This window comes from Panthera tigris, chromosome C1, assembly GCF_018350195.1.
Source record: "Panthera tigris isolate Pti1 chromosome C1, P.tigris_Pti1_mat1.1, whole genome shotgun sequence".
Taxonomy (NCBI): Eukaryota; Metazoa; Chordata; class Mammalia; order Carnivora; family Felidae; genus Panthera; species Panthera tigris.
This window is the reverse complement of record NC_056667.1, coordinates 8,758,436-8,770,000: the sequence shown is the minus strand read 5'-3', so window position 1 is coordinate 8,770,000 and position 11,565 is coordinate 8,758,436. Positions and strand designations below refer to the sequence as shown.

Here is an 11,565-nt window from a genome sequence, read left to right as displayed (position 1 = left end):
AAGTCTAAATGAGGACTTTGGATTTTCTTCTAACTGCTAAGTATTCTGATCCCCATGTTTAAAAATTCATTCTGGCTGTCATGTCAAAAATAGATAGGAACAGGGTGGACGAAGCCAAAGGGAGAGCAGCTGGGCCACTGAGGTTGCTGGGGGTGGGGGCAGAGGGGGACGGGCAGTAAAAGGTAAAGAGTGAAACGCATACAGAGTTTTGCAAGGGCCTAGCAGCAATAAATACTAAAGAATATGGCAGCTCTGACTCATTCATTCATTCAGTCCCGACAGGGGCTCAGGCAGGTATCTGGAAGCGGCCATACCTGCGATCCAGTCGTAGCCCAAGTATGGTCTGAGGCGCCAGCTCCTGTCAGGCACTGAAGACTCATCACCGAAGGTCACTCTTGGCTGAGGAGGGAGACAAAGAGGGGCAAAGACTAGGCCTGCAGGCCCAGCCCGAAGGAGATCCCACCTTGGGGGAAGGAAAGGAGCTGTGTCTTAACTTATACCCTGACATGGGCCCCGGGGCTCGGCCACGGACTCGGGAGCTGGAGGATAAGAACTGGCCCCCCAAGCTCCCCTTATGTGGGACTCTGACCAAGCCTCGGAGCCTTGGTCTTCCCATCTGTATAACAGGCTCACCACCTTCTTCCCAAAGTGCTGAGAAACTACCACCACCACTTTTCGAGCACTTAGGGTGAGCTGGACATGACTCGAGGCATCTTCTGGAAGCCTCTCACCCCGTAAGGGAGGCTGCCCATGACTGCATTTGTCAGACAGGCGAACGGACGTTCAAGGAAGTTCTCTTCTCCCACGTTACCTTGGACGGCCTGCTTTGTTGATCCAGGATGGACCTCTGGGCCTGGGCCTCCTGAGGCCCCGGCCTGTCCGGCTCTCCTGAAAGCTCTGTGCCATCCGGGTCTGAGATGGCCAGTAAGGGCGCCGAGCAGGGCCTCAGCGAACCCAGGGACGGCCGGCGTCGGTATGCGGCAGGTGGGAGAGACATCACTCCAGAGCTGGCCCCGCCAGCCCAGGACATATCACAGGGGCCACCCTGGTGGGCACCCTGAAGGCTGGAGGCTCTCGGGGCCACCGAGGACGTCTCCTGGGACGATGGAGTCTGGGAGTCACAGCTGCTGCTGGAGTCCCGGGTTGACTGGAACAGAGAGGCCAGGTCACCAGGCAGCGGCCCGGTCACACGCCCAGCTGGCCTGCACTAGGCACGAGGGCCTGGGTCCTCCTTCCTGCTGCGGCCTCTGCACGTCCCACCCAGTCCCTTCCTCGCTGGGCCTCAGTTTCCCCTTCGCCACCAAACTGGGCACGCTGCACTGGAGGTCTGGATTCTGGCCTGGTCGGGCAGCCCCCTCCACACCCCCGGGAGTTCTCAAGGCGGGTGCTCACCCCTGAGGCTGCCTTGGCCACCGACCGCCGCACAGCATCTTGCCCGACCCACAGCTGCCTCAGGAGCACCAGACTGAGCTGCCGCAGCTGCACCGAGTCCTCGGTCTCCACCATCCCAGGCGTTACCATGACGCTTCCTCCTGGGCTGCGGAGCCCCCTCCGGGCCAGGAACCAGGCCCAGCTCTTCTACCTGAAGCCAGAACAGCAGGACACTGGGCTGCCAGTGGAGCCGGAGGCCTGGGTTCGAATCCCCGCTCTGGAACTCCCTAACTGTGTAGCCCCAACCAAGTGACTTAATCTCCCTGTGCCTCAGTTTCCTCATCTGCCAAACAGAGATGATGACAGTATCTAACGCGTAAGGTTACTGTAGAGATTGTTTTTTTTTTTTAAGCTTACTTATTTTTTTTTAATTTTTTTTTTTTTAACGTTTATTTATTTTTGAGACAGAGAGAGACAGAGCATGAACGGGGGAGGGTCAGAGAGAGGGAGACACAGAATCTGAAACAGGCTCCAGGCTCTGAGCTGCCAGCACAGAGCCCGACACGGGGCTCGAACTCACGGACCGCGAGATCATGACCTGAGCCGAAGTCAGCCGCTTAACCGACCAAGCCACCCAGGCGCCCCAAGTTTACTTATTTTTTGAGAGAGGGAGAGCAGAGAGAGCAGGAGAGAGAGAATCCCAGGCAGGCTCCACACCATCAGCGCGGGGCCCGACGTGGGGCTTGAGCCCCAAACTGTGAGATTACGACCTGAGCCGAAACCAAGAGTTGGCCACTTAACCGACTGAGCTACCCAGGCGCCCTATTTTTATTTTATTTTATTTTATTTTAAGTTTATTTATTTTTGAGAGAGACTGTGTGTTACTGCAGGGATTAAATGAGATAATGCATGTTAAACCTTACTATGGTACCTGGTACAGAGTGAGCATCCCACAAACGTCTCTTATTACTAAACTGGCCAGAGTGTGTTCGCTTACACGCCAAAAGAGAACAATCCCCTTTAACAGTAAAATTTGGATAATATGTAGAAATATGTAGATATTAGGATAATATGTAGAAAACAATCAGGGCAAGTCTACAAATGTAAAGTATTGTAACTTGGGAATCCAACACAAATCAGGCTCCTGAACGGGCTCTTCCCTCTATCCTGCCCACCCTTCCATTTTAGAAATGAAGAAACCAAAGTTCAGAGAAGTTAACCAACTTGCCCCACGTCACACAGCTAGTGACAAGGCCAGGATGTGAACCCAAATCTGGCTACAGGGTCCATGGTCACTCCAGCCTCTCCCTTGTGCAGAGAGGTGCTTGGGAAGCCTTCTCCTCTCCTCATTCTTCACCCCCCCCCCCCCCCCCCCCCCAGGGATCCAGGCTCAGGAACACAGAGATGCTTCTGGAAGGGATTTCTGCAGACTAGGGGAAGGCGATGCCTAATCCTCTCAGGGCTCCAGGCCCAGGCTCCACCCAGAAACTCAATGTCCCGGAATGTGCACCCTCCCGGTTTTAACACTGGGTCGGGCCAGACCCTACTCGCAGAAACCCGGCCCGACCTCAACCCTCCCTCCCACCCACACTTCTGGATCGCCTTCACGAGGAGCCCCCTTCTCAGGGGCAGGCTGCAGGGGCTGAGGTCGAAAAAACAGACTACACCGGACACGCCCCCACACACGCGTCCCGAGTATAGACGATTCTTGCTCCGGCCGCGCTCTGGGAAGCTAACAGCGGCGCAAATGCAACGGGAAGGCGACGTTCACAAGACAAACAGGAGCAGCAAAACTGCCGGACGCTCCCAGGAAAAGAGGCTCAGCCTCCCCCTTCCTTCCCATCGCGGTCCCCGGATCCTCCGCGGGGGCGCACGTGGGGCCTCCCGCCGAGTCCTTCCGCCTCACGGCGGCCCCGCAGCTTCCGCGCTCACCTCCTGGAAACCTGGAAACCCGCAAGCCTGACGCCGCTTTCGCAGCCCGTAGTCCCGCCCTTCTCGCCCCACGCGACGCTGCCGCTGGGGGCGGGGCCAGATCCGGCCGTCCTGATTGGCCAGATTGCAGGAGGAGTCGGACGCTCCTGCGAACGTTACTCGGCGTTCCGAAGCGGCAGTTTCAACATTGGGGCGGGACTAACAGAGGGACTCAATAGCTGATTGGTCAATTTCCAAGGTCGTGTACTGGACGTCGACTATCGGTCTGGAGCGGGCTCCCGGAGGGCGAGCTCCGATTGGTCAGGATGGGGCGGCCGAACTCGCGGGGGTTTGGCTGGGGCAGTTTCGAAGTCTGGACCCGGCGCTGCTCCCGCTAAGCAGAATTCTGCTGAGGGATGCCAGGCGGGGCTGGGGTAGGCGGTGGCTGGAGACCCATTCTTCCATACTTTCTTTCCGGTATTTATCGTGCCTACTTTGTGCTAAGAGGCCCTGTACTAGGCATTGGGGGGGCAGAGAAGAATGAAGAGGGGTCCTTGCCTGGAGGAAAGGGAGTAAATTAGCACGAATACAGATACCTATAATGTATGCGGAGTGCTATGTTCCAGGTATTTTCCATAGGCCAGTGCATGCCAGCCCCATTTTACAGCGAAAACAAAAACGAGGCCATAAAAGATGAAGTGACTTGCTCAGAGCATTTTTAAACTAATCAGCTTGATTCAGCAAATTAACAGAGAGAAAGGAAGAAAGGATAGGAGGGAGGAAGGAAGGGGAAAAAAGGGAAGGAGAAAGAGAAAGGGAGAGAGGGATCATTTTGGGGTGATGGACATGTTCTAAAATTGGATTGTGGTGAAGGCTGCGCGACTTTGTAAACTTGCTTAAATGATTGAATTTTGTGGTATGTAAATTACACCTCAATAAAGCTGGGTTTTCTTTTAATTGAATTCGTATCCTCTATACAATCCAGTCATTCTACCCCTAAGCATTTATCCAAGAAGAAAAAAAAAATTGTCCATACAAAGATTTGCATAGGAATGTTCACAGCAGCTTTATCCAAACATCTGTCAACAGGTAAATGGATAAACAAATTGCGGTATATCCATACAATGGATACTACTCAGCAATAAAAATGAATAAACTATTGGTATGCACAATATGGATGCATCTCAAGACAGTTACACTGCATGGAAAAGAAAGAGTACATACTGTACTTTCCATCTGTATAAAACTTTAGAAAATGTAAACTGATCTGTAGCTCTATAGCGATAGAAAGATAAGTGGTTGCTAGGAGATCGAGTGGAAGGAGGCATGGTAAAGGGGCACGAGGAAACCTTGGCGGTGATGGATACGTTCACTGTCTGGGTTGTGATGGTCTCGTGCATGTGGTGCATATATATGTCTAAAGTTATTAAATTGTACACTCTAAATGTGCAGTTTGTTCCATATAAATTATATCTTATTTTTTAAAAATTTTTTAAATGTTTTATTTATTTTTGAGAGAGAGAGACAGAGTGCGAGCGGGGAAAGGTCAGAGAGAGAGAGGGAGACACGGAATCTGAAGCAGCTCCAGGCTCCGAGCTGGCAGCACGGAGCCCGACGCGGGGCTCGAACTCACGAACCATGAGATCATGACCTGAGCTGAAGTCGATGCTTAACGCACCGAGCCACCCAGGCGCCCCTAAATTATATCTTTTTAAATGTTTATTTATTTCTTTTGAGAGAGAGAGGAGGAGGGAAGGGGCAGAGAAAGAAGAAAATCTGAAGCTGCACTGTGCAGAGCCCAACCCAGGGCTTGATCCCATGAACCATGAGATCATACTGGAGCCGAAATCAAGAGTCAGACGCTTAGTGAACTGAGCCACCCAGGCGCCCCTATAAAATTACATCTTGGTAGGAGTGCCTGGCTGGCTCAATTGGTAGAGCATGGAACTTTTGATCTTAGGGTCATGAGTTCAAGCCTCGTGTTGGGCGTAGAGCTTACCTTTAAATAAATAAATAAATACCCGATAAAGCTGTTAAGAGATGTGAAGCAAGTAAAGGAAACAAGAACTTGGCCTCATGGGGCACATTGTGTTTGTAGTAGCTGGAATGGACAGCTGCCACTTTCGTGCCACCACGCCCTCTCAGGAGTGGCCCTGAGGACAAAGACAAAGGCTAATCCTTGCCCCAGTGGACACAGCTGTGTGCTTCACACTTGGTCACCTACACATAAAGAGGGATGTGCAGCCTGAGGAACAGACACGCACAATGCCCTGGGTGGTGGCAAATGGCTGGCGGCCTGGAGCCTGGAAGGAAAAGTTTGGAAGATGGGGGGTGGGGGCAGGAGAACTGGGGAAGGGGTAGGAAGATGAACCTGTGAAAACCAATGGGAAGGGCACAACGGATTAAGTCTCTGGGTCTCACGTTTCCAGTGCATCAGAGAATGTCCGATGCAGGGGAGTAGGTTGGTCAACAAACAGCTGGAATGGGGCATCTGGGTGGCTCAGTTGGTTAAGCGCCCAACTCATGATTTCGGCTCAGGTCATGATCTCACGGTTCCTGAGTTCGAGCCCTGCATCAGGCTCTGCGCCGACAGTGCGGAGCCTGGTTCGGGTCCTCTGTCTCCCTCTCTGCGCCTCTCCCGCTCGCACTCTTATCTCTCTCGAAATAAATAAACACTTAAAAAAAAAAAAAAGTAGCTGGAAAGGCTGATGTGCTGCTAGACGTCAGCAGACCTCCCTCCTCAGCCACCCTAGAGCGGGTACGGGGGGCCCAGGGACAGACAGAGCAGCCATGAGGACAGGGGTCAAAGTGGCCTGGGCTCCTCTCCCAAAGGCTCACGGAGGTCCCTCTGCCACCGAACGCCCGGTCTGCTGAAGCAGGAACAAAGCTGAGCCCTCGATGTACCATCTCCGAGGGACCAGCCAGCCACTGGTAGCAGATCGATGGCTTCAGTCCCCTGATGGAAGGGGGCCATTTATACCTATTGAAATTGATACTATTCTACATACCAGCTCCCCTGACCTGCTTGCAGGGCCCTCCCCCGGACGGCCATGTGAGGGCTTTAGATCACCTGAATGCAGTGACCCGGGACACACACATGACCTCACGCCATCGTGCCGGAGTCCAGCTCCCGCGGGTCCAGGGGTTCCCGAAGGATGAATGGCATCGGCGAAAAAGTGAAAATAAAACAAAACTAAAATAAACCACTAAAATAAAAATGGACGCAGACAACAGCAGGGTGTTGAACTGGCCGATTTATCGTAGCAAACGCAGCATTATATTTGCTAGTGATTTCCTTGTAGCGTACGTCATCTATGTTTTCTGGCAGTACCCAATTCTAGAATTGTTCCTTAGTGTCATCACCCAATAAGGAATAACATGATTGGTTTGGTTTTTTTTGGTAACGTTCCCTCCTGCCCTTTGCGTATTGATTAATTTCTTTCACTGTTTTTATTATGTATCTATGTTTATCTATAATCTACAAAGTACTTGCTTTGCTGTTTTCATGAAAGGTCATTTATCTCTCAACACCTCAAGTGGAACAGTTACAGGGACATGACCTCTTAGTTGTTTCCCTGAACCATTCGTGGTTTTGAAGAACAAAAGTGTTCGCCTGGGTCCGAGGTGCCAGGAGGGGGGCCAGGAGGGCCTTAGAAACCCACGCCTTCTACGTTCTCAGAGAGACAATGCCCCTAGGAACCAATGAACCATTCTGTACTTTAACCGACTGGGTTCAGTCGTTATCTGGAATGCTTCCTGGGGGCCAAGTGGGCCCAGGGGTTAGAGTGACCTGCGTCCATAGATACGCTCCTTAGTTACCGGGGTGGGGCTTTTGGATCCATATGTCTCTCTTTCGTTGGCTGCCTTTGCTGGCAAATGCTTGAGGCTATCCTTCCTGTGAGTAGGAGTCCCCATAGGGGATGGCAAGGGCTAAACGTAAGGCCGCACAATTTCTTGCGGAACCTTATTTTCTTCCCTAATGGTTCTTTTCCCAGGGGGCCTGTCGAGGGCAGTTCCCCAACAGACAATACCCCAGGTAGTCTTAAGGCCGAATTACCTAGAAGCGGGAGGACAAGAAGCTTCACTGTGGGCGGGCCGCCCTGCCGTCGCCAATCCGTCCACAGCCCGGGCTCTGCCACTCAGGCTGGGAATAGCTCGTCTTCCAGCACCAAAGGGCCCATTTTTTGGCAAAATGTGGAACAGTGGGCATCCGACTAAAGGGTCCACCGATCTCACCAGGAACCCCAACACCCAGGTGGCACAGCCTGAAAGGACCGAGCTCAGGAACCATACCTCGTAGCTCTGTTCTCTAAGGAGCTGAGATACGCCACTGTGTCCCCTGCGGCTACAACACACGGGTACACGAAGCAGAGGGTGGAAGTCAAAAAGGCCTCTCCCCTCATCACTCCGATGACCCACTTCTGGAGTTTGTGTTTCCTGTGCCTGGGGGCAGGAAGCTTCTGCCCAGGGACACAATAGGGTCCCATCAACTGGAAGATGTGACCTGGTCATTGGCCCCCTCCTGCTGGCAGACCAGCGGGCCTGTGGGCTCACCGGAAGAGCCAGGGCTGTGCAGTGGGGCAGGGGGGTGTCGGGAGCCCCCTTGGGTGTCTGGCTCTTGGTGTTTCCACACCCACTGCTAACAGTAAGTGGCAACCGCGGCGATCACAGCCCAGCCAGGGCGTGACGACCAAGGGCTGGGATCCCCGGGGATGAAGTCTGGATCACCCCACCAGGAAATAACCAGAGCAGCTGCAGCATGAGGCATAAGGGAGATCTAGGATGGGGGTGGACGAGGCACCAGCTGTAGCAGCAGGGCCTGTAGCCAGGGCCACTGGTCCTCTGAGGCGGAGACGGTGCTGGCTACCACCTTGTAGGGCTCTGTTGGGTCAGACCCAGACCCCGCCTCCCAGGAAAGAAGGGAGAGAAGACAGTGCAGCTCTGAGTGAGTTGAGGGGTGGGCTGTCTGGCACAAGCCTTCTGCACCCCTTCAGACCCTCCCGGCCTCCCTTGCGTGTTGCGCTAGCTCTGCCTGGGCTGAGTGATGTGCAGCTTGCACAGCCTGCCCACACCCCACCCCCGGCCCACCCCCGCCCCGCGCCCCTCACCTCTACCACCCGCCGTGGGCCTCAACGCGGGGCCCCGACGTTCGTATGCACGATCCAGAAATGCGGAGTCGGTGCCCCAAGGGGCAACTCTTCCACCAAGGGGAGGAGAGAAATAGTGGATAAATTCTTCCCCCTTCCTCCCCACCAGGAATGGTACCTGGCATCTCAAGGTCACAGTCTTATTCTGCAGGCACGTGTAATGGTAGCCAGCTAGATAAAGCATCCTTCTGCTAGCTCTCCCTCCTTCTCATTTTCTCTACCTCCCTCCCTCCCTGCTCCTCTCTGGGGTTGTTCTGCAGAATAAAATGAGGGTGCGTGAGCCTTCCGCTTGAAGCTCTGCTTCCTGGGGAAGTCTGGACAAAGCACCATCCGTGTGCTGACCCCCAAGTGTGTGCCTCGGGGCCAGACTCCTCCTGAGCTCCAAGTTCTCATACCCAGCTACAGCAGAGGGACCTTAGGCTGAACAGGTCCAACACGGAACTCCTGATTTCCCCCAAACCTGCTCCACGAAAGCTCTCCCCATCCTACCACGTGCCCAGAACCCCGAGTCATCCGTGAGTCACGACGTGGCATCTGTCAGCACATCACATCATTTCTGTCCTCAAAAGGCCTCCAGAACCTGACCACTTTTCACCACCTCCATCGCAGGACCCCATTAAGATGGAGGTCAGCTCACGTGACTCCTCTGCTCAAAGCTCTCCAGTCGCATCTACCTCACCGAGAGTAAAGCCAAAGTCCTTACCCGTAAGATCCCGGCTTCCAGTTCTGTTTCGCACCTAATCTCCTACTCCTCTCTCCCTCCGTCACTCTGCACCAGCCTCACCGGTCTCATTCCGTTGAAGACGTTGGGCATGCTCCTACCTCAGGGCCTTTGCACACGCCGGTCCCTCTGTCTAGAACGCACTGCCCCAGATACCCACAGGACCGGTTTCATTCCCCCACCGCCTGCCTCCAAACGTCGTCTTGATCCATTGGACTGCGTTAAGAACTTCTCGTCAAAAGACACCAGTAGAAGAACGGAAGAGAGCCCACCGGATGGGAGAAGATCTGAACAAGATGGGGAAAGGGACAGAACACGGGAGAGGCACATCACCCCTGACAGAGAGGATAACTGGGGTGTGAGAGGTGCCCGGCCTCATGGGTCACCAAGGAAATGCAAATTAAGCCCACTACAGACCGCTGGAGAGACCAGACTCGAAAGGGCTGACACTATCTAGTCGGCAAGGACGAAGAGCATCCAGATGCAAAGCCGTGTGCCGGCTCAGCCCGCCCAGCAGGTCTCCTGCACACGTGCCCCACAGAACGGGTCCTGTGTGCACCAGGGGAAGTGCTAGAATGGCCCAGGAAGCACTGTTCATAGGCCTACCCCAACCACACTCCCATACCCTTCCCTGCCTCACTCATCTTCCCCCATGGACCTTATCTTCTGGTACATTATGTCTTTGACCCCCTTGGTTTGGCCTACAGTCTGCCTTCCCCCGCTAGCATACCAGCTCTAAAAACACCAGGAAGTTTTATCCACTTCATCCATTGCTTCCACTTCTAAAGCTTTGCACCGTGCCCATTAGCACCAGCAGGCACTCAGTATTTCGCTGAATTAATCGAATTCCTCGTTTGCACAAGGAGGCAAAGAAGTCACTGATTTTTTTGAGGAGATTTGGGTGCATGCGTCTCCATGCCTGACACACCCCAAGTTCTCATTACAAGTTGGCTGTTCTCATCTCAAGCCTGAGAGTCTGACTCAGAGACCGAGATCTCTGTCCTGGAGGACGGAGTGGATTTACCTGACCTCTGTGAAGAGGGCCCAACCTTAGAAGAGGGGTACATTCTGGCTACGTACTTTGTGATTAAATAGGGACGTTGTTACTGGAGGACCAAAAATCCCACCTCTTGGGATTCCTCAGAACTCTCAGTGGGCAGATGAGGTAGGTTGAGAAACCACAGGCATCTGGTCTTGACTGGGGAGAGAGAACCAGGCGGTGTTGAGTGAGGAACACCCTGCTTGGAAGATGGGTCATCACCTCAGAGTAGCTGGCGAACAATTCGGTGCATTGCAAACAGCAGCTGAAGAGAAAATACGTGTGTGCCACAGAGAAAGGGTACCAAGTGACCAGAAATTTTTGGTTTCACCTATACATATATGCGGGTGTGCGCTTGTTCATCATGTTTCTAATTGTGGGTAAGGGTAAAAAGAAAAAAAGAAAAAAAGTTTGAAAGCCGCTGGACTTTGGGAAATTAGGACCTGGGCTCCAATCCAGGCTCCATCAGCCCTCCAGCTGCTGAGATTTGAACATTTCAAAGCCCCTAGAGCCATGCCTACTTTTAGGAAGTTTCCAGGAACATTTGTTAACCCTGGCTCCCAACCCCGGAGGGCTGATAATGTGTGTTATCGGGACAGGATTCATTAATTCAGCGGGTAGTTACTGAGTTCTGATTCTGTGTCAGGCACTGGGCTAGATGCTTGGCACAGATCAGTGAACAAAACAGACAAAGCCTCAGGCCTCGCAGGGCTTATGTTCTAGCACGTGGACACACAAAACAAACAGTATTAGGTGTTGGGGGATGGCTGTTAGGAAACACATCTATTCCAAATGCTGCAGGGTGAGGGGCCTGAGAAGCGCCAGGCAATAGGGGCAGAGACAGGGATTTTAAATAGGGTGGTCTGGGTAGACCCAGACCACGAGAGAACATTCCAGCAGGCTTGGAGGTTAAAGAATTAGCGGTGGCAATGTCCAGAGGAACAGGCAGAGGGTCAGCCTGTGCAAAGGCTTAAAGTGAGTGCCTCGCAGTCCCAAACAGCAAGAAACCGGTGTGGCCAAGGCAGAGGGTGTCAGGGAGCAAGGGGCGGACGGAGGCAGTGCAGACCCCGAAAGGCCACCAGGACGATTTGGGCCTGTTCTGGGTGGGCCAGGAGCCAGGGTAGAGGAGTGACGTGAGCTGAGTTCTGGTTCAAATCTGTGGCGAAGTCACTGGCTGCCTGCTGCCTCGAAACAAGCACAACGGGGCAGGGGTGGGAAGAGGGGACGGGTTAGGTGGCAGTGACCGGGGCCGGAGCAAGGGCTGTGAGGGACCGGGGAAGCGGTCAGGGTCTAGAGGCATTTTGGAGACCAGAACTGACAGGTTGGATGAAGCGAGCGACACCGGGGTCCAGGATGATGCCCCAAGTTTGTGGCCC

The 11,565-nt window shown here is 53.6% G+C and overlaps 1 protein-coding gene and 1 non-coding gene across 4 annotated transcripts in view; one reads left to right on the top strand and one right to left on the bottom strand.

Annotated features, from left to right (window-relative positions):
* LOC102967979 (migration and invasion inhibitory protein) overlaps positions 1-3,385 on the bottom strand; it is a 10,116-nt gene extending 6,731 nt beyond the window's left edge. For 2 of the 3 annotated variants that reach the window (XR_006221396.1, XM_042997054.1), the window contains exons 1-4: positions 3,304-3,385; positions 1,393-1,582; positions 812-1,147; positions 315-399 (exon numbers count right to left, since the gene is read on the bottom strand). Coding sequence is in view for 2 of the 3 variants with exons in the window: in XM_042997054.1 (XP_042852988.1) it covers positions 315-399; positions 812-1,147; positions 1,393-1,521 (550 nt within the window). In the remaining variant the exon portion in view is untranslated. Of the gene's footprint in view, positions 1-314; positions 400-811; positions 1,148-1,392; positions 1,605-3,303 lie in introns of all 3 variants that reach the window. The other variant, XM_042997055.1, reaches the window with a different exon arrangement.
* A 1,813-nt stretch (positions 3,386-5,198) lies between these two features.
* Positions 5,199-5,271, top strand: TRNAK-UUU. Its single transcript has one exon. It is a non-coding gene; the product is annotated as a tRNA-Lys (tRNA).
* The last annotated feature ends 6,294 nt before the right edge of the window (positions 5,272-11,565 follow it).